This window comes from Numenius arquata, chromosome 9, assembly GCF_964106895.1.
Source record: "Numenius arquata chromosome 9, bNumArq3.hap1.1, whole genome shotgun sequence".
NCBI classification, from domain to species: domain Eukaryota; kingdom Metazoa; phylum Chordata; class Aves; order Charadriiformes; family Scolopacidae; genus Numenius; species Numenius arquata.
In genome coordinates, this window is record NC_133584.1 from 19,741,596 (window position 1) to 19,764,267 (window position 22,672).

General features: G+C 40.9%; 1 protein-coding gene across 2 annotated transcripts in view; it reads left to right on the forward strand.

The window, feature by feature from the left end:
* Positions 1-7,269: 7,269 nt before the first annotated feature.
* The window catches only part of CUL3 (cullin 3), a 56,980-nt gene continuing 41,577 nt past the window's right edge, over positions 7,270-22,672 (forward strand). Inside the window, exon 1 of one of the 2 annotated variants that reach the window (XM_074154015.1) lies at positions 7,270-7,353. In XM_074154015.1, coding sequence (XP_074010116.1) covers positions 7,288-7,353 — 66 coding nt within the window. In that variant the 5' untranslated portion in view covers positions 7,270-7,287. The remainder of the gene's footprint in view (positions 7,354-22,672) is intronic. The other variant, XM_074154016.1, reaches the window with a different exon arrangement.

Genomic DNA, 22,672 nt, shown 5'->3' on the forward strand with positions numbered 1-22,672 from the left:
AAGAGCCTTGATTTCTGGGAATGCCCAGATGCCTGTCATCTTTAGCCTGCAGAGCCAGGTCTGGAAGAGGATGTTTACCGGCAGCCTCTGAAATAATGACTGTTTTCTGAGGCTACAGTCACGTGGTCCTTGTAGCAATGCCTTTGTGGCACTTGAAGTCGTCCATTCCCACCCGTAAACTGGAAATTACCCTCTTCCGGGCCCTCCTCGTGTTTCAGCACAAAGGCAGGAGGTCAGTAAATTCTGGTGGGAGTGATGTGAGTTTACCCACCTGACTTTCCGCTGGAAATTAAACATTGATATTTTTTTTATAGTCTTTTATACTATGCAATAGGGCTGACTGTACAGCTGCTGCGGAGTGATGGCAGACACCTGGATGTCACTCACATCTTAAACTGGCACAGCTGCTTCTCCAGTAAATACCTGACCCAAGACTGAATATTAGTCACTTTGCTGGACAAGGCTTTCTATGGCAGCGTAAAGGACCTGGAAAGTATGTAAACTACAGCTGGCTAGAGACTTCTCCTGTGCAGAACTGACTTTTAAAACAATACATATATTTTAGAAGAAGGAAATTCCCATGCAGGAAACCTAGAGGTTTTTACCTGAATGTGAAAAGGCCACAAATGTGCAGGCATTTTAAGTATGCAAGGCCACCAATTCTCTGTCACTTAGCTAACAGGAAACGGCAAAATAGCTGAGGCATGAAAATCAGTCACAGCCACAAATAAAGTGATCTCTGGTGAGTGTAACTGTGAAAAAGCAACTTCCTCCAGCCCCAAAGAAACAGAATTGGTACTAAGAAACTAGATCTCATGAAAGTAAAAATTTGCCAACCATCTCAGAGCACACATTCTCCACTTCTACAGCAAAGCAGTGGGTGAACGTTACCAAATAGCTACATTATCCACCTGCATCTGCTTACGCTGCTGAGAGCTGCTGGTGGTGTTACTTCTGAAGTGAGAGCCTCAGTAAATCCGGAGCTTCTGTTTTGGAAGACAGTGGCGTTAGCTAGTCCTGACAAAACTCACCCCGTTTGGACTCTGACTTGGTATTTAGCAAATTACTGAGCTTCATTGACAGGTTCAATAATGAAGGATCTGTCGCATCTGTAGGTAAAAAGTTTTAAGGAATAATTACCTTTGCTGTTGCATTGGTTTTGATCTTGCTTCATTTTCCAAGCATTTTGTCTAGCTGTCTTTTCCTACTTGATTTAAATGGCAGTACTCTCAGAAACCGCTTTCCCACGTGGGTTCTTCATACACCATGATCAGGTCACCCCAAACCTTTTGGTAGGTGTTGGTGTAGTATGATGGTACTGGCACAACCTTTTCACTTTCACTTGGGTTTGTGCACAGTATTTTCTTCTGTGGTTTGTAACAGAAACATTTTTTTCTGAAAATTTGCCTTGAGTGTTTTGTAGGGTCTTGCTCTTTCGGGCCATCTTCTGACACATTATGCACACACTTGTTCTCCTCTAAGAGAAGACTGTTGTGATGTGGTAAGAAAAATTTCTGAACCTGAACCATTCGTCTAACCGCACCACTGCAGCTTTCACTGTTGGTCGCAACTGCTGTAGCATGATTTTTTTGTTTTTTATGTGAGCATTGCACAAAAGATTTGCTCTGACCAAATCTCCTGTCGCACTACTGGAAGTCTGTAAAAACTCTCTGCCTGGCAGTGAGGCAATGGTCTCGCAGCTAGAAAATGGGGCTGTAACATAAGAGTCTGCCTTTTCTCAATGTGACACCACCCCCTCTTCCAGCAGTAGTAGTGTAGTGAGGACACTGGGATTTACAGAGTTATATTGTACTGCTGCCTTATTTGACAGAGACCAAGGCAGGGTGTGAAAGAAGCCGATGGTACAGTAGGTACAGCAATTGCTGCCACAAGGGAAGCTGCAGTGCTAGTGAGTTACAGGCCATCAGTTTGCCGGTGTATTTTGCAGTCATATTGTGCAAGACGACTGTCAAAGGATGCATTAGAGACGTGAGTTTGCACTTGAACTGAGACCTGACTTAGTCTGTTAAGGACTTCATTATTATTCCACGTATTATTCCTACAATCCTGAAGTGGGTCAGGTACTGAAAGGGAAGCCAGTGCTGGCTGAACAGCATTAATTTTGGTTATTACGTGCATTGTCTGGTTAGACCTGTTTTTAAAATGTGCCACTACATGATGCGCTCATTACAGCAACCTCATCGTCTCTCCTGCCAGTCCTCAGCCCGTAAACAGTCCACTCCGAGTCCGCCGGCAGCAGGGGCAGATCTTGTGCAAGAGGCTGGTGGTGGAGCCTGCTGTTGGGCTGGCTGCTGGGGCAGAAAGCGACACAAGGAGCTCCAAGGGAGAGCGCGGGTTAGGCTGTGCCCATCAGCAAGGGGTTTGTCTCTTATGGCAGGTCACTAATAGAGCAAACAGGGTTGAAACGGTACCTCAGCATCTTTTTTTCCCCCTGCTTGCAAGAATATTTGAAAGTACTTTCATCTGTTTTAATTTTGAAACTGTTGAGCTGTTTAGACTGTCATATTTTAGCATTTACTCTATTTGTGGTGGCATTTGCATGCAACAGAAATTAAATTTAAACACAGCCCAGCCAAATGTTCTAAGCAACGAGTTGCCATGAGGGAACAAGCAAACAACTTCATGCTGCCTGTTTTCCATCTTGCCTTGCCCCTCTGCAGCCTTTCACTGCACCCCAGGCCTCTTGGCCACCCCCACTGCCTCCACCATGTTAAAAAAAAAAAAAATGAACAAACCCAAACAAACAATAAAACCCAACTGTCTTACTTTTTTACCAAAAAAAAAAAAAAAAAACCAACCCCGAAAGACAGTATTTGCATTATTTCTGTAGAAGGAAGAAAGGAGACTGAAAGCCCCTCCAAAACTGCACATCTACTCTGGTAGCTTTGTTATGTTGAATTATACCTCTCCCTGAAGTCCTGTGACGCAGGGATGGAGGAAGCTAAAACCAAGCTTTCTCTTTATCCAGGACACACAGGAAAGAAAAGCAAAAATCCCAAACTGGATGGAAACGATGTGAAACAGCGTGCCTTGAAATTGTTCTGTTTCTTTGAAGAGAAATGTAATAGTGCTCTGGTAAATCCTGTTTCCGAATATTTACCATGCTTTTACAGGACCCTACTGTTGCTGCACCTACTGTAATCTATGAACCTTGTATGCAAATCAGTCAGTTATTGTTTTGATTTGCAGGGGAGGGATTAAGACACTAAAAGTATAAATGCATCTGGTTGTCCTGAGCTTTGTTGTTCTTTCAGTGATTTGGAGTAAGATTTTGCTTTTGGCAGAACGGCTTTTGGCAGAATCCTCAATACGATCCATTAAAAACCACCCTGTGGTTCATTCATTAGATGCTTGTGTTGTTGACGCATCTCTCTCTGCTGTTCCAAAAAAAAAACCAACCCAACCCTTTTTTTTTCCTTAGGTTGTAAAAATTGTGATGAAAAGAATGATTTGTTTACTGTATCTCCCACATTAGTAACATGGGAAGGTGAGGGAACTGTCTTAAACATCTGGTTATTGTGTCACGTATCATTCATGCAAATCTGAAAGCAACCATAGTGTCCGGTGATGCAGGCACTTACCGAAAAGGAAAAAGAAGAGAAAAAACAAAAAAGCCCTCCCTCTGATTCTGGGCTTTAAAAAGAGAGAACTCACTGTTTTTCCCACCATGATATGCAAATACTATTTTGTTTCTTTCCCGCCCCCTCCCCCCCCTGCAGTAAACCTTACAGAAATACCCTTTTTTCTTTGTGCTTGTGTACTTCAGTGGTCAAATATCTCTGATGGCTGCGGGGGTGAGGGAATCTGCAAAGGAAGACCTGAGAATATGTATGTCTGATCCCTTGCAAGTGATGTTTACTTTCAAAAAAGATCTTGGTTCCTGGCTTTAGTGGAGCATGATGTAGCCTGGCCAAGGAAAAAGTCACCATTTGAAATAAAGAAATCATATCCTCATAGGTGTATAGAGAATATTTTTCTGTAAGTTAAACAAGAGCCATGTTTTGCTTTTAAAGACCTGATTATAAACATGTAAATTTAGATTGATTCTAATCAGAATTGGAAGATTCATCTGATCTAATGAAGATACTCTTCACATTTTTCTAAAATTTCTGCTGCCCATCACATGATTAAGGTAAGTGCTAAATTAGATTATAAAGACAGTGTTTAAATAATTAAACATTTGTTGCCACCTTTAAGATACACATTAATGAAAAGGGTCATCCTCCTTGTGCTGACAGAAAGATGGCAACATGTCATTTAGGTGAAAATATTCTGTATGGATGAGCAGGCACCTGAGCAATCTACACAATCATTTAGTGACATCAATATCTAAAATCAGAGGACTGATAAAACCAACCAGTAAATGACTGCTTTGGATAACACTGAGCTCTTCGCTGCACAGCGTAGGTTATTTTGGGGGTCTTCATACCTCTCCCTGATTTTGTGGTCAGTGTAAGATGCTGCAATGCACAGACGTGACCTTTCAACAAGGGTGACCATTCTTCTGCACCAGAACCGTTACTTCACTGCTGGACTAACAGAAGATACTTAAGATATATATGTGCGATAGCTGAGATGGCCCAGTTAAGCAATAGGGTGGCTAACTCTTCCTATGCTAATCTGTCCTTCTCCACCCATCTGTCTTCCTTCTGGCTTCGACCCACCTAGAATTAACATTAAAAGCACTTAACGAACCTCTAAATTAGTTCTTTGTGTAAGCTCAAAGGCTAATTTTTAGCAAAACTGCATTTTGTATATTATGTATGGAAATAGAAAATTTGCACTAAAAAACCAGTAATTGTCTCCACCTTAGACAGTCACAGAACAGACCTCAGACACGAAGGAAGGAGCTACGGGTGATTTTCTATACAGCAGATATCTCCACAGGGTCGTAAATCTGCACAAAAAGAAGGCACAGACTGCAAATTCAGCTTTTAGTAATAAAGTTAGAACTAGCAATATACTTATGCTGGTGTGTTGTTGCTCACAGTGTAAAATAAAGCTACTTGAGAATTGAGATCACTTGGTCGGAGAGCATTTTTATTTTTTGTTATGCACACTGTGCCTGACTGAACAGCAACTAAGAGTGAGTCAGCACTTTTCAGACTTTTAGATAAAAAAAATGTCCATTAGTAGCAACCTGGATGAAGAGAAGGAAAGAGGCTGGTGGTCCTGGGCTGCCATAAGCATAAGGCCAGTAATTAGAGAAGTTAATCTACAATCTGCAGTAATGGATACAGTAAAAGTAAATGAAATGCCAGTTCCTCAAAAACAGTTTGTGGGGAAAGTTTTGGTTTTGGAAAACAGCACTAAATTTGTTGAAAAGTAGCATTTTTAAATGACTTGATCTTAACTGCCCCAGAATAGGAAAAAACAAAAACACCACCATATTAACATAAGAGGTTGTCCTCATTTGGCAAAGGAAGTACTTAGGAGAAATAAGATTGAAATTATAGTGAAACAATGCAGAGGCCATAATCTTCCTATTAACAAACGGCAATCTTTCCCTTCTCATCTCATCTTTTGTTTCATCTGCGTTTTGACTATACTGTAATTTTGAAAAGGACTGGTTCCTGTTGCATAGTCATGTTGCAATCATTGTTTAGTGTTGCTCTTATATAATATCTTCTCTAGGCGTATATACTTAATTCTGATCAGATTAAAAACTGTGTTGTAGATGAACACACATACCCTCAATGGGAAGCTGTAACAAACTAAAAGAGACAAAAATAGTGAAATTACTATTACAGAAGGTAAACTAGCTCAGAGAAGGTACGTTGCTTCCATGCCCTGAGGGCACGTGCTGCATAGAGGCACCTGTAGGAAACCAGTAATAATAGAGGCAAGTGGAGCTGGATGCAAAATGTACATCACAAGACACCCTGGCATTCAGAGTCCAGTTTAAGAGTCACCTGTGAGAAATTCTCTTCCTGGCTATGCCACGTAGCTCCTCTGGGGGCTCTTGAGCACGGCCTGTTTTGACCCAGATTTCAATTTCATCCACTAACTTTTCAGTTAGTCCCTTGGTGACTGGGACCTAGATTTTCTCTGGCTGACCAGCCTAACTTGCAGAGGTACCATGCATCTACTCTTACAGAATCTGACCTTTTCAAAACATTCTTCCCTTTTACAACAACTGTCCTGTCCTGAATGACCTATATTTAACTCTGTGCTCATGTAAGTGTTGCCTCAGGTGGCACCCTCATTCCTCAGGCATGCATGGCGACGAAAACACAAAACATAAATAAATAAAAATGCCTTGCATCACGCCGTTCTGTGAGCCTCTGCGGAGGGAAACACCTACCGGTGACATGAGTCAGAGGGACAGAACTGACAACCGGGAGACTTCAAAGGGTGAGGAGTAGGAAAAGGAACAAACCGCCTTTCTTTTTTCCAGGTGTGCACAGCAAGGTTAACACCAGGCACCCAAAGCAGGGGGTAGGTGGGGAGACAGGGCTGGGCTACCCCACAGGCCAGAGGGGCCACAGCAGTGCCCAAGCCCCACACTGCGAGGCCCCTCACGATTCCCTGCGTGGGAACATGCACTTTAACCCTGATGACACATCCGTCACGAGCCCAGGATGTGGGATATCGACAGGGAGGGGGTGGGATAAAGTGCCCAAAGCCCCACAAATAGCCCCAACCTGAGCACACGCTTCCCGCTCGCTGCGGGCAGGCCCCAACGCTCCTGACTGGACGCCTTGGCCCCGCCCCGCCGCGTCGCTCTCCGCCAATCAGCGCCGCCCTTTCCTCCCGCCGCGGCACCGCCCGCCGGGACGAGGGGCCCAACGGCTGGTCTCGCGAGAGCGGCGGTAGCCTCGCGAGAGCGGCGCGCCCCCCCCCCCCCCCGCCTCCTCCCCGACGGCGCTCCGCCCCGCCGCCCTCCCGCCGCCACCGCCGGATCTGTCTCTCGCTGGGCGGTGGGGAGGGAAGGGAAGAGGAAGGGGGGGGGCGCCCGGCCCTGCGCACTGAGCGATGTTTGTCCGCCATCGCGGCGGAGGAGGAGGGTGAAGGAAGCGCCGCCGCCGGAGCGAGGGGCCTGCTCCGCCGCCTCGCCCCTCGCCGCCGCCTCCTCCCCCGCCGCTACCCCCCTCGGCCCGGCTCGGCCCGCCCGCCCTCCGCGCAGCCCCGGGGGCCGCAGCCCGGACTGAAGGTCGCCAGCGGCCTCCCCCCGCCCGGCCCCCGGCCCTGCTCCCGGGGTCTGCCGCCCCGCCGCGCGTCCCCCGGCGCCCCTCCGGACGGGAGGCGCCGCTGCCGGCCCCGAAGATGTCGAACCTGAGCAAGGGGACGGGCAGCCGGAAGGACACCAAGATGCGGATCCGAGCCTTCCCCGTGAGTACCGGGCCTAGGCCGGGCGGAGCGGCCGCGCCAGGCCCCGGCCTCCGCCTGCCCGCAGGCCCCGCGGCCTCGCCGCCCTGTCAGCCGCGGGCAGGCGATCGGGACCGGCCCCGGGCTGAGGCGGCCTGGGAGGGGGCGGCGGGGGCGAGCGGTGCGGGGTGAGCTGTCAGGCGGCCACGGGCAGCCCGGTGCGAGTTGCGGGGAGGGGGGCGGGGGGACACGGGGACGTGCGGGAGCCGCGTCTCAGGGGAGCAGTGCTCCGGCGAGCGGACGGTGGAGGACCTCGTCCCCGCGATTACCGTCTCCCTCGTCAGTCAAACAAATCAATTATGAAAACACACGTACGGCACTGGGGGTGTGTGTGTGGGGGGGGCTGGTTTCTTTGTTTTCAAGGAAAAGGCCTCAGAGAAGGAGTCGAAGGTGATACGCCTCCATCAACAAAATGAGTTAACCCCGGAAGGGGGTGGTGGTATTTATTTATGTCTTCTGGAGAGTTTCCTCTTGGTGAATTTATTTTGCTCTCTGCTCCGTAAAAGCGGCTATAAGTCGTATGATTATGAGATTTAGGTGGCACAATGCCAGCAGTTCAGAAGATGTTACTATAAACATCTAGGCATAGGTAACTTTCATGCGTGTTCGGCAGAGCCATGAGCATGCCAACCCTTTGAGTTGCAGAGGGGAATGAGCCAGATCATTAATTTATACTGCCATAAAGCTTGCTGTGTTTTGACAGTTGGTTCAATTAAAGCTTACAACAGAATAACAACTACAGTACTATTAATGGCGTTAAGGAACGCGAGAAATAGAAAAGCTTCAGTCTGCCAGAGGATGGCCAGGAAGTGTGCATGTGTTCCTCAGTGTATACGTTAAAAAGAAGATACTTAGTTGAGTCACAGGCTTTTAAGGTTTAGCGTTAACTTTTTGATGCTACATCTGATCCCAGTAGGCAGTAGTGTAGAACTAATGCAACTTGCCCTTATAGAGAAACTGGACCTACCTGTTTATCTAACTTCACTGGCAAGGAATATATCAATATATTTGCTTCATCAGAACTCTAGCTGATGAAATTAGAGAATTTATATTCTCAGCAGCTGGCTTAATTGTAGCAATCTGATTTATACTGGTTTTCCTTTTTATTCATTGACGGCTGCATTTAGTGGTAAAAGTGAAGATGAAAAAACGGGCTATTAAATTATGAATTTTAGGTGATGGAAGGTTTTTGACCTCCAAATTTCATTTATTTCTTTAAGCAGACTTTTTCAAGAATGCTGATTTTGTTAGGATGTGTTGGATTACAGGAATAAAGAAGATGATTTACTGCAGTATGGCCAGGGCTTTACTAAAAAGTAGTAGAAAAACATGTACAAAAATAAACCATGACAAAACCAATATGTATGTTTTATAACTTACTACACTAAAAATATAGCAGTCTCTTAATTTGATAAACAGATTCATGTATTCCAACCATGAATATGTAGATGTGGGTCATTCAACAAAGGCAGACTTAACGATGGGATAAACTTTAGTTTGTGTTTTACTTTTTTCACCACTTCTGTAAGCGAGCGTATGAAATTAGTTTGGGGGCTGAAAAATGCTCCTACAGAGCCATACTCTTACATGAAGTTAAACATTGTCATCAGGTTTGTTTCTTCTGAAACTTTTTTTGCTAGCATTGTCTTTGTCTTTCTTTTCAGTTGCTTAAAGGTTAAAAGTTTAAAAAAAAAGTTCTCCCCAAAATAATTCAGTAAGTAAATAGGTGTCGAGGCCTACAGATCTTAAATGTATGGTTACATCTGTTGACAGCGACTTTTCAGGTGTTCCCTTCAATAGATTTCCTTTTCTAAGACACTTTGTTGACAATGCGTTTATAGAAAAGAAGTGCAAACTTGGTGAACAGATTTGGAGGGGTTTCTCTTTCATAACTGCAGAACGCAATAGCCATAGTTCGTGTCAGAATCTTAATGCAAATTGTGTGGAGCCCAAGTGGTTGTATAGCTTTGGTTCTGCAAATAGTGCCAGTGGCTGCAGTGGGATTATTCATGTCAATGAGGTTGCATTTGTGTGTGGGACAGAGTCTATATTTAGAAAGCATACTATTCGTACTTCAGCTACTGATTTTAACTCTTTTATCTTGAATTTGGTGATTCTGCTCTTCAGTTCTGAATTAAGAGGACTTCTAGAGGTGACTTTGTAGGCTGCTTCAATTTGTCTTCTTATTGATCATCTTTCCACAGCAGGTCTACCTCCTTTAGATTAGTTTGCTGCTTGCATGGAGGTAGCTATTTACTAGTATATTAAACTAGAAGTAGCCAAATTGGAGAGGTAGCAATGTTACAGTAACTCTCTCCCTCCATGTAGGTTCTGTCTCTTTAATCTTTTTATTTTTTATAATATTTTTGATATTTTTGTTATTGTTATATTTTACAGTAGCTAAGGGAAAGGAGAATTAGTAATTTGCAAAATATTGCTACTCTGAAGTTTTCTTTTTCTACCTTACTAGAAATTAAATAGAAATTGACCAAAGCATTTGAAAACCACCAGCGTTGTACCTAGAGATCTTAATGTTTTGAAATTAGTTTTATTCTATATTCCTTCTTTATTATTTCTTGCAGTTGGTGGCAGATTATCTGTCATCCCAAGTGTCTGTTAATATTTGCTAGCTCCTGCTATGTGCTGTGGTGTGCTTTTCCTTACCTCAAGGGCAATGACTTTGGAGTACAGGATGTACTGTTTTGCTGAAGTGGGTTGTAGAGTAATCAAAAGTAGTTGAGGAAAATAGTTTTCTATACCTTCAACCTTTTGTTGTTGTTGTTCACAATAGGAAAAAAATGCATTTCTTTTCCCAATTTACAAACTAACTTATTAAAAAGAAGTTTCTTGCATTCTCTTGTTGAGCTTGACTTAGACAGTGATAATCTTTGCGTTAGAAGTAGTCCAGATGAGGATGCGTTCTTTTTTGAGACTTCAGACTTGGACTTTTTTTTAAATCTAGAAAGAGTAATAGAAATAATTTTTTATGAAAGTTTACTGTATATTCAGTAAATTGATGAGGTTAAGCTTGTACGGTTAGGTAACCTTATGTACTGCCATAGGCGACTTCCATTGTGCTACTTTCAATAACTGCTTATGGTACTTTTAACACTTACACAAATATAGAACAGCTATATATTATGAAAGGTCTATCCAGATTGCATTCAGAGTAGCGTTAAAGCGAGAGATGGAATAGCTTAAGAGGGGTCTTGAGTGAGTATAAGTTTTGTTGGGTTTTTTTTAAGCCATCTTTAAACTTTCTTGTTACAAATTCGTATACACTGCAACAAATAGGACTAAGTTGTGGTTGGACACCAAAAATAACAAAATAATTCCTGAAATGTCAAGTGATTTTTCAGTGATGTAATTTTGATACAACTGGTAAGTAATTTATCTCTTTTATTTGTAGGAGTGCAGTAATATTTTTGCTTAATACGCAATATGTGCAGGTTTGTTACTCATACAAAACATGAATTCATTGCACCTGTTCTGAAGAAACGTTGGGGGTTGTTTTCTTCCCTTCCCTTCCCTGGTTTAGTTTAAAGTTCTCTCAGGGTCTCAGATTGGCTCCCATTGCCTAACTCTCAGTGAGCCCATTGCTGCTGGCTAAAGGAATACTTAAAAAGCTCTCAAACAAGCTTGCAGGGAATCTAATTTTAAGATGATATAGTTGATCTGTGAAAAGTAGTGCCAAAGAATGCTAGATTTGCTCTTAAAACTTTTGGAGAGATGTCATGTCTATAAGGGAGATCTAGCATGTATAAATTATGTTTCCTGCAAGTGTATTTGAGCTGTTCTGCTGTGACGGTTTAGCTAGTGGAAAATAGTAGCCTTAAATGTGTTTTGATGGAAAAGTTGTACAAAGTAAAAAATGCACATTTCTTACAGAAATGAACAGTGTGTGAGAATTTGGAAAGGATTTTGGGAATCCATTTTCAAAATTTATACAAGTAACATTCAGATGTGTTGAACGAACTTTTTTTGCAAGAACTCACCCTTTTGTCAATGCAGTATGTCAGTTGTCACCATAAAATTGGTTGGACAGCTCTTTCTGAAAACCAGTATGACGTGCTGTAGGTTATTGGGTTTGATCGTTATATTTGGGGCTTTTTTTTGACTGCTTTTAATCATTTTCATTTCCTGCAGAGCTGTCTTTCCTCTCTAGAGCAAGGCTACAAAATAGTTCTTTGCCTGTTCTCAGAACTATTCTGGTGGATCGCTATTATATGGTTATATTATGAATTTTGGAAAGCATTTAGAGAGATCCTACACATGCACTTGCAATAGAACGAGTCTTTCAAATATGTATATATATGGATACATATAGATATAAGGGCTTCTCTGATTCATTTTGAAATACCTGTGCCCAAGAAAATTCTCATTTCATCTGGCCTTGGGCAGAAAGGCAAACAGCTGTTCGTTTCTTTCGACCCCATTTATCAATTGGTGTTACTTCTTCCTCAAAGAAAGTTACATAAACTTAGAAGTAAATGGTTTCAGCTCTTCCATGAGAAAGTATTAAGGCTCATATTTTCATTGCCACTGCTCCTTTTTCTTCAGATTTTACAGCTGCTTGTTCTAGGCTTTGTGTAGGCAGAAGGCTGCTCTTTTTTTTTTTTTTTTTTTTTTTTGTCTTGGGGAATGCTGACTGCTGCTGTCGTTTGTTTTGGATCTTGGGGAATTGAAGATGGAAGATGAGATGAGGTTTGTTAAATTTATGCTTCAACCTATAACGTGTAGATCCATCAATTCAAGAAGTTGATGTAAATTTTGTGTCTTTCTTAGCCCTCTTACCATGGATAGACCATGGCAAATACATTGAACTGCAGTTAAATTTAAGTGTTCAGATTATGTAAAAGCAATATGTGTATTTCTGCTTTGGCTTGTAACCCTGAGAGCACACGTGCTGTGTTGGCAAGTGAATGGAGAGGCATGGAGGATGGGATGAGGACAGAACTGGAGAATGGTTTACTGCAGGCTTTTTCAGTTCTGGTTAAAAGAATGTAACACCACTGAGTGCTGCAAGATCACCTAGTTAACTTAGTGTTTTACATGGTAAACTTTGAATTTTGATTGCTTTATATTCTCAAACATATTTGTAAGAGCATCTTAGCTATTAACCTGTATTGTGTGTACAGTAGTAATAAATTAATGTTCACGACTAAAATCTTAGTAGGTTTGAAACCTAGAATAAAACAGACCGAAAACCTAAAACACTGTTTATCTTATTCAAAGGAAAAAGGTGTGGGTATGGTGTAAATTACAGAAAAATACAGAAGTAATTGCTATTTACTGGACAGTTAATCTTATGAAGGCCTTCCAGTTTTCACAGATATTTTTTTTTTTAATGAAATGTGATGAGCAGGCTGAATGACCTAATATTACGTTTAGACTTTTTAAGAGATGGTAACGCTAATTCCAGGGTAGACTTGGAGTAGTTGTAGGTGGGTTTTCATTTGTTTCTGTTGTTGGGTTTTTTTAACACACTGTACATATTATCTTTAGTTGTGGTCTAACATAACCTCATTAGAATTCTTGAGTTCTGTAGGTGTTCAGGATTCAGTTGCAAATTTTCTTGTTTTTCCTTGTTAGTTGGGTCTTAAGTTCTGAGCAATTGTCATTCCAGTTGGTCTGAGTTCCGAGTAAGTGTCTCAGAATGAGGTTGGAAAGAGTACTGCTGTTTATGCATCTTTCCTGTATTTAAAACTTGCTTAATTTTTATGCAAGAGTACAAAGTAATACCAGTAGTATTCTGTTAAGATTTTAAGCTGGCTAATTCAATCAGAGTTTTTTCAAGTGGCTTGGTAGGTTTCTCCACTCCCTCATTCTTGTGTTGTATAGTAACAGGAATACTGTTTTTCCCTAGTAGTGGTAGGTAAAAGGGCTTTATGAGAGTTCCTATAAAACTGATCAAAAGTTTTTGGTATTCTGTGTGAAGAGTTACAATAATAGTAAGTAACATAAGAATAGTTTTTTTCCTAGAGAAATTGCTACAATTTTTCAAAATGTTTCTCTTTGTTAGAGAACTCTTCTGGGTAGGTGTACATGGCTTAAGTGGCAACATTTCTCAGAAATTCAAATATGTATTCTGAAGCCTTTGGCTTTGATCTGTAGGACAGGTAGTCTTAGTGCAGGTGCTTTTAAATCTTCATCACCATGACTGATCTGGAATGTCTGATAATCTCTCTGTATGGGGCGAAAACATTTTGTGATAGACTGGGAAAGGTTTTCTGAAGATAGTTTGAGTCCATTCATGAAATGCACAGTGATTCTGTTAAAGTTCAAAATAGGTTCTTGACCTTGTGTGTATGATCAGTGGATGTTGTCTTTGGTTTTTAGTAGCTATACATGTGGAAAAACAACTCTTGAGAAGTGACCTCGCATTTCTCATTCTGAGCCAGTTTTTCTGGAAACAAAGACTAGGAAATACTGTAGCAGAAAACCGTAGCATGGCCTAGCATACTTTTTATTGTATGATTGTTTTTTGAAGTTCAGTTAAAGCCAGTAGAAATTTGAATCACTAATGGCTCTTTTGTGAAGGTGCAAGTACTGGTATATCAGCAGCAGTAAACACTGTTAGATGATTTAACAAAGGAACTTCCACATCGACATTTTTAACATATGCATTTTAGGGAAGGGGAAAAGTGCATTTAATAGCTGAGTACAGCAAGGAGGACAAAGCTGTAATAAACATTTACATCATTGGGATGGTGCTTGCTGTGGAGTTGCCTAGATTCTTTAATTAGTTGCGCATAAAATTAGCGTTTGAGGGCTGAAACTGTCTTGCTGTAGTTTAAATAAGTATAATAGTATGCAAAATATACACAGATAACTTGCTTTGTTTATGGTTATGGATGAGGTGCATTGGTGGAAATGCCAATTTTTGGTTTAATACTAATGGGAATAAACATAAATGAAGACAATAATAATTTAAATTATAGACGTGAATGATATAAAGTTGGACTAGCTTATATCATCAAAAATTCATAACATTCATTTCTTATACTACATGTGGTCTGAGTACAGGCTGTGTGTGTCTGTTTCTTTTTTTTTTAATGTGATTAATCTTTGTTGAAAAATATTTTCTTTTTACTTTCACCCTACTTTTGTTTTTAAAATGTTGGTAGCATCTGAATGGACCTATTTTTTAATATTATATACGTGGGTGTAACTTTCATGTGTAGCTCTGGATTTGTTTTTCTGTTGCACTCATTTCAGTGTTAGTCTTGCTCTTCTGGCACTGCTGACTTGTGCATTCAATCATGGTGTATACACTATATGGTGCAAAAATCCCCCAGAGAAGGGTTATTGTCAGCATGCACTAGTATTGATTATCTGTAAATGTATAGGTGATTTATTAAGTGTATCTTCCTTCCCCTCCCTGAAGTGAGCTGAGAAAAAAAAAAAATTATCCTCTTTTGGCCTCTGTCTACCATAAAATTTTATCTTTTATTTACTATGAAAGTTCTGGAATTGGTATGCTGGTATCATTATGGAGGAGGAGTTTTCATCAAGTCCAAAAAGCCTCTAAAGGCCCTTCTGCCTCCTGTCTTTTCTTCCTTCATCCCTCTCAAATCTTTCATTGTGTTCCTTGTTTTGAAATGGCTTCAGGAAATGAGTCTACAATCTGTATAATTTGGTGTGTATTTCACAGATTTCCTCTTTAAATAGTGTTGATTTTTGAACAATTGTAAAATATTGAACTGCTTGTAGGTTAATTGAAAAAAACCCAGAAATAATTCTCGTGGGATTTGCTTTGAAGTTGAGTGGGCAAGGAGTGGGCCATTTGTGGTTCAGGGAAGCTTTCTGAATCCAGGTCATCGAGGCTGGGAAGTTAATGAACTAATGGCTTTTTTTCACTTGGAGAGATGATACCCCTGAGGAGACTCGGTGCCTTCCACAGAAAGTACGGATATGCTGAACAGCGTTGCTCTTTCCCCTGGCAGTTCTTAAATGGGAGTGAGGCACGCAGCGTCTCTCTTATGCTTTAAAGTCATTATAATGGTAGTATTATGCAAGTCATTAATATAAAAGATTTGCCAAGCCCCCCATGGTTTTGCCTCTTATTAAATTAATGCTATTTATTTCTACTTTGTAGCGTTAGGATGATGGTCTTTAACTTAATAGAATTACGGTCGCATAGTGAGTCAAAGTTTTAAACCATTTTGATTTAGGTTAAAAAAAAAAAAAAGAAATTTTTCTGTTGATTTAGAGTAAGGAGTGATGGGAGTAGCAGGCTGGGGTGTAACAGGCTGCTTCTGTGGACAGTGACCCGACATCTGTAATGGCAGTTTCAACTGACTGACTGCATGTTACCTGGAAAATTGTAGTCCCACACCTGGGTTTTAAAAGCAGATGAAGAGAGTCAGAGATCTAAATCCCACTGAAATTTGAGAGTTTCAGCAATTTTTTATCTTTGGCAGCATACCTTGTTAGGTTATAGGTAGGTAAACAGCTTTCCTTTTTGCTCTTAATTCTTCAGTAAATTGGAAGTAATTCCAGTGGAAGAGGAATGAGCTACCTTAGCCAGTTATCCCAAGTAAGCTGCTCTGGGGAAATTGCAGTCAAACTTACTTTGTGGTAGTTTGCTTGTAGTCACAGCCCTCAGACTTGGAAAAGCACGTCCTTGGCCATTCTAAGATTTTATTGCAGAGTGGAATGCTAAATGACTTGAATGAAGTTTTTAGGATCTGGCCCTTCTTTGTCAATGGAAATGGCGTGACCGGTAGGTTATGAAATTTTATGCCACTGTTTCCACTGTCTGTCACTTCACCTTTGACAAGAGCCTGTTTGACAGCTACGGACACACAGCTGAGCTCTTGAAGTGCGGAACTACCTGTCTCTCCCTGCTCCTTCTAGACCTTCAGGATCCTGCTGACAGATGAGAGAGATGATTCACTCCCAGAAATTCAGCTCCTCTTCATACCATTTCTGCTGTTCTAATTAGGTTCAAATATTTTCTTTTAACACCAACTTTCTTTAGGATAGAAACCTTAAATCTACTGTATTTCTTTCAGGTACTTATTCCTACTGTTATACAAGCCTTTCAGATTTTTTTTCCATAACTTTAATTTGGGGAAGCTTGTTTTAGGACTGCAACTTCTGAAGTGAATCAAGAAGACTCTGAAATTCTCATTAGTCTTCAAAGGGTTGATATTCATTTTTATTCTTTTGTACAGGAGAGAGGAATTAGGCAGATTTTTGGTGTCAATGCTTTGTATTTATTCCTCTGTTTCATTCAGAATGGATTTATAATTGTTTTTGAGTTGGGCAATCCTGCCCTGATATGCTCCTGCTTTTTCTCATGGATGTTATTTGCACCTTAAGCAATCAATAATGGAATAAGCCAAAAACTTATTTCATGTCTGAAAATGCTCCTGTTAACTTGCAAAGTTAAACGTCAAAGATCAGAGTTTTTGAAGTGTAAACTTAGATCTAGACTTCAGCTCTAACAGTTTCCAAATTAGTAAGAGAAGTTTCAGAAGTATAGATGGTTTTTCCTAACTATTGTTAGGTTGAAGTCTTCTTAGGAAAATCAGTAGTTTCATTATAGGTGTTTTATAATCCTCCTCCATTTTCAGGCACTATAGTAATGAGTGCTGTAGAAATGTCATTGAATGTTTTTAAAAGAACCTTGGTTAATAATACAGGCAATGTTGTTATTTTGGCTGTATAAGCACTTCATTCTATAGCAGTGGCAACTATCTTTTGAACTAGAACTTCCTGTATTTAGCCTCTTAGTAATTCAGTTCTTCTAGAAGCTTGAACAAAACCAGTGAAGTGTTATCTTTTAAATATAACTTTTGTAAAACAAGTTTTATAACCTGATGGCAGGTGGGCAGAAGCTTGCACTGTGGCAGGGGAAGGTTTACTCATTTACAGATAATGCCTTTTGATATTTGAAAAGGCATTGATATTTGTCTGTAGATGCTGGGGGAGGAGGTACCTTGGATTTCTGTATTTTTAATTAACTACTATTCTGCTATCCTCTTTGGGCAAAGCATGTTATTCTAGGATAAAGTCCCTAGTGTAATTAGTAACCTCTTTGAAGGTTTATGTTGAAAAGAAATTAATTTTGGTCTGTTTCCTTTGGTTTTTTCACCAGTATCTAACCCTGCTGGAAGACACCGTCCTTCAGTCCTTGCTGACTAAAACGTGTATTTCAAGGGGCTTGGGTCTTGTAGAAAATAGTAAGACAGATCAGTGTCAAAAAAAAAAAAAAAGGCGGCGTTAAACCTTGTATAGGTGATCTTAAACACAATATTTACTGATTTTGATTATCCTATGTTGTTACTTAACTTGCTGGTGGAGATTTTATACAGAACCTTAAAGACTGGTCTACATGAATCATACACACCAATAAGTGAATGAAAAATGAGGCTGATGAGTTATTCATTTTTCATTGATGCACTCAGACAAGTAATATTCTGCTTTCATCTGTATTAATGAGAGTTCTAGTTTTATCTGTATTAATGAGTGGCAGTTTGAAGGTGCATTTTGTAAGTTGTGCATCATAAATTGCAAATTGAACTCATCGGTTGATTTTTAGACAGTGTAACGTAGTTTGTGGACTACCCTTAACAGACCTGCAGGAAATAAAAGTATAGAGAAGTCTTGTGCACAGACTTAAATGTGTAGTGTGAGAGTCTGTATCTTTAATAGAAAAATGGAAAGAATTGGCAAATCAGAGAATCTCAATGGTATTAGAGGAGTGAATACACATGGACTTTGTTTTGAGTGAAATAAGTGCTACATACTACTCTTCTGCTATTTACTGCTGACTAAATATGTTGTCTTTTACAGTTGGGATATGCTATGAAACTGTTTTATGGAAGACTGACCTTAGTCTTTGTGTATATGATGCATTCTTGTAGTTGCTCATTAGTAGTTACAAACACTTAGTATGAGTTAGTGTTGGGAAAGTGTGTGAAGGTCTGTAAATGGGAAGGTATCTATGGTCACAGAATCAGCACTGGGTAATTTTGTGTTTCAGTTTATATTTAGTTGTCTGCTTCTCCAGATGGTCTCCATTGTTTTTGCATTTTTTAAAGAAATTAAACAAAACGTTTTACATTATCTCTTGCCTTTTGTTTATTCAGCAATTGATGACTGCTCAGATTTACATAGTTCATAGTAACAGTTCAGGTGAAACAGGTGTTTGGGAGTTGTTTTTCTCATTTTTTGCCCTTTCCTTGAGGATATTGTGTTCCACAGATTTGCAAGACTGTAGTTGAGGAAGGGCATTTGGGAAAAATGAAGAAATTGTATTAAAGTTTAAATCTAGAATAACTGAGGTATGTTGGCAGTTCAGGATTAGTCTCATTCTTCTGAATTGGTTCCTTAAATATGAAAGAGAAATGAGTCTCTGATCTATCTTTAAATTTGTTCAGTCTCCTAAACATGTCAAAACTGTTGCTGCAGTATGACATTTTCTATTAAAGACTTGTTTTAAACTTTCCATATAGAGTGTTAAATTGCTACTGTGTGGTGAAGCTCCTGTCAGGTCTACCTATAATGCAGACAAATGCTACCTTTTGAGAGGAGGAGCAAATCTTTTTTTTCCTGGGCTTTAGGTTTACTAGAAAAGGACTTTCTCGGAGGATATTACAGTTTGCTGTAGAGCTTATCAAAGCCAACTAACCAAACCCCTTCCCCTTCAAGCCCCCACCACAAAGCAGCACCTATTTTGTGATGAGACCAGCGGTCCTCTGAGACAGTGCCTTGGAGGTAGGCCAAATCTGTCAATCACTGCACAGGAGGTACAACTCCATCTTTTAAGGAACAATAACTAATCTAGTTACCTCCTTTGCTCCATGCTGGCAGAATAGCTTTTCATTGCTGCAGAACCCACTTAAGCATAGTGGAGAAAGAAGGGGTCTTGCCTAAAATCCTGCAGCTCATGGGTGTTTTAATTGGCAAAGAGGATTCCCTTTTTTGACTTAGTTGTACGTTCTGCTTGCTTCTCCTGAGTAAAGCCTGACACAGCTGCAAAGGAGAGGTTGGATATTGCAATTCCTGCATTTTTACTACTGGCTAGAGTTCATTTTTCTCTTGGCCTCTATGGGATTACTCTCAGCACCGGTTATCCAGTTCATCTTCTGAGCCTGGAATGGAGCACGTTCCAGGCCATGAATATTCCTTGCAGGAGGAATTTGGAGATGTTTAGTGTAGAGATTGCCCACCCAAACAAGGGTAAGGCTTGGATGTCAAGGGATGGATGAAGAACAAAACACAGATATTAGAAATTATGTCAATATTTAATGTTGTAAATAACTGGCAGATGCCATAGGCAAAATATAGGCATAGATTCCCCACCGCCACACACGCCCTCTGAGGGAGTATAATAGTGTAGTAGGCATTTCCTGATACTCCCAGGAGATGTGGATAATACTGGATCGTAATCTCCAGTTGTTGTTATAGGTCACCTAGGAGCAGAAGCCTAGTTGTTAGGACCAGTTTTGGTAGCACGTTGCTATGACTTCCCTGTGACCCTTTCAGCAGATGGCCAAAGTGGAGTAGTAGCTCAGATGCAGAAGAACAGCAGTAGCTGAGGGTGCCCCTGCATTTCTTCATGCTCTTTCTCTTAGCTTCCGGTCATGTTTACTGGTGTGTGACAGCCTAATCAGATAACACTATTGAGAAACTTTGTAACTGGGTTTTTTGTTTTGTTTGTTTGTTTGTTTTCCAGGGATTAGTTGTTTTTACTTGTGAGCATGTGTGTTAATGGAGTTGTCCACTTCTTCACATACTGATGTTTCTTAGGCAATGAGATGTAGCCAATGTATCCTCTTCCAGATATGCTTATTGCTACCCAGTGATGAAAACTTCAAAATTCAGAGAAGGTTGAATATTGAGCTCTCCATTTGTCATTAACAGGAGAACATTTTATCTGCTCTGTAGTTGAAGAATATGTAGTTCCATATTTTAATATGCCATTTTTCAGAGATATTCTTGGAGCAAACACTAGACAATATATATCTGACATTGTAAATTCTTGTCTTTTAAATTAACAGTATTGGAAAGGTTTATAAAAATTCAAGTAGTGATTAGGTTCTGAGGCAAGAAATGTGCTGTTCTTGCCCTTTTCTGGATAAGCTCAGCCAAGCTTCATCCAGAATGAAGGATCCAGGCTAAGAATGCTGCGGAGTTGTGTAACAGACTATTTAATACCATCTTGATGAATGCCCTGTCTTGAAATGGAAGTGAAGACTCTCAGTTTTGACAGCCTCCCATGCCTCTTGGACTGTGGGTCAGGACCCCTGTGGTGGCAGTTTTAGATGGCAGCAGTCAGCTCCTGCTCATTTTTTCTGCTGAGGGATAGGAAATGGGGGAGTGAGAACAGGCTGCAATTGCTAGGTGCAAATGTTTACTCACAGTGCTGCTAACTGACTTTAATTGTCTGTATCCACTCACTTCCTTCAAGGTAGAGAGCCTAAACACGTGCATTCTGTAATTTCCATTGGTTCTCACTTCCGTGCACTGAAGTATTAGATGTCATTAGAGGATGCAATGGAAAGGAATGAGGCAGGTGATGGTTGCATTTTTTGAAAATTTTGAGAAACGTTGCTCTGCAGTAATTGTTTCCAAATTGATCTGTTTTACCTGGTAGTGCATAGAACTGTGACAAACACTCGGTAGAAAAATTGAGTAGTAATGTTTGCAACTTATTTAAAGTAAAAATACCCTGCAAGTGTGTTTACAGTCTGTTAAAACTTCCAAGAATTAACAATGGCCTGTTTGGTCTGAGATCTTTGTGAGAACTTCGTAGAACTTGTCTAGAAACTCCTTCTGCAAGAAGGATAAGAAGCTGTGTGTAGTCACCAGTCTTATGAGTACTAGTTAATGTGCCTCCTGTTTCTGCTGGTTGGTAAACCTCTGTTGGATACTCCTACTGAGATTCTGTAGGACATGTATTAAGCTTTCTTAACCAGAAAGAAGACTAGAGCAGCTGCTTCCAGTAAAAGTAAACCATCAAGAATTCAGCAGTTTCTTAACAGTTTACTCCTGTAACTGTCTTTCTTTAACATTCACAGCACTTCAAACGTGGTTGTGTAAGTCAGAGGAGCGGGTTCTATAGTGTTAAAGGTGAAATGACCAACTGTCAAGAATATGGAATGAAGTTGCGTTCAAAGGGAGCAGTGTTGTAATAGAGTGGAAATTACACCACAAAGCATTTATTTTGATAGAGTAATCTGGATTTCTGGCAGTAGAGCTGTGTGATGTTCTGTGTGAGTCTGGGAGTCTTAGTGGTGTTCTTTGACTGTATTTGGTGTAAGCTAGGAAACAACTGCCTGGTTACAGTGACGACCACAGGCATTTTGTTGCTCACCTTTGTTATCCTGCAATGCATTTGAGTTGGAAGACTGGTACTGGCAGTTTTAACAGGTCACACTCAGGAGCCCTGGTTTTGTGGCTTCCTCAGTGTACAGCTGTAAGGTGTGTCACCAAATCACAGAATGGTTGAGGTTCAAAGGCACCTCTGGAGGTCATCTTGTCCAACCCCTCTGCTTAAGCCAAGGTCAACCTAGATGCTCAGGTCCATATCTAGATGGCTTTTGAATATCTCCAAGGATGGAGACCCCACAACCTCTCTGGGCAACCCATGCCAGTGCTTGGTAAAAAAAAAAAAAGTTTTCATGATGTTCAGAGGGAATTTCCTGTGCTTTGGTTTGTGCCCATTGACACTGGTTCTGTCACTGGGCACTACTGAAAGGAGCCTGACTCCCTCTTCTGTGCGCCCTTCCTATAGGTACTTATATACATTGATTTGATCCCTCCAAGGCTTCCCTAAGCTAAACAGACCTGACTCGGCCTTTTCTCATATGAGAGGTGCTCCTGACAGTTATCTTAGTGGCCCTTTGCTGGACTGTCTCCAGGATGTCCATGTCTCTCTTGTACTGGGGAGCCCAGAGCTGGACACAGTACTCCACGTGTGTCTCACCAGTGCTGAGCAGAGCCCTCAACCTGCTGACAACAATCCTCCAAATGCAGCCCAGGATACCATTAGCCTTCTTTGCTTCAAGGGCCCATTGGCTTGTGGTCAATTTGTTGTCCACCAAGAGCCCTGGGTTCTTTCTGCCAAGCCGCTTACCAGCCAGTTGGCCCCAGCACGTGTTAATACATGGGGTTGTTCCTCCCCAGGGACAGGATGTTGCACTTCCCTTTGAACTATGTGACTAGAAGGGAGATGATAGTATTTTGTATGAAGTTACATGCTAATACCAAAACTACTGGGGTTTAGCCGTTTGTCCCTTTTAATTTAAGGAATGCTGATAAAGTTATT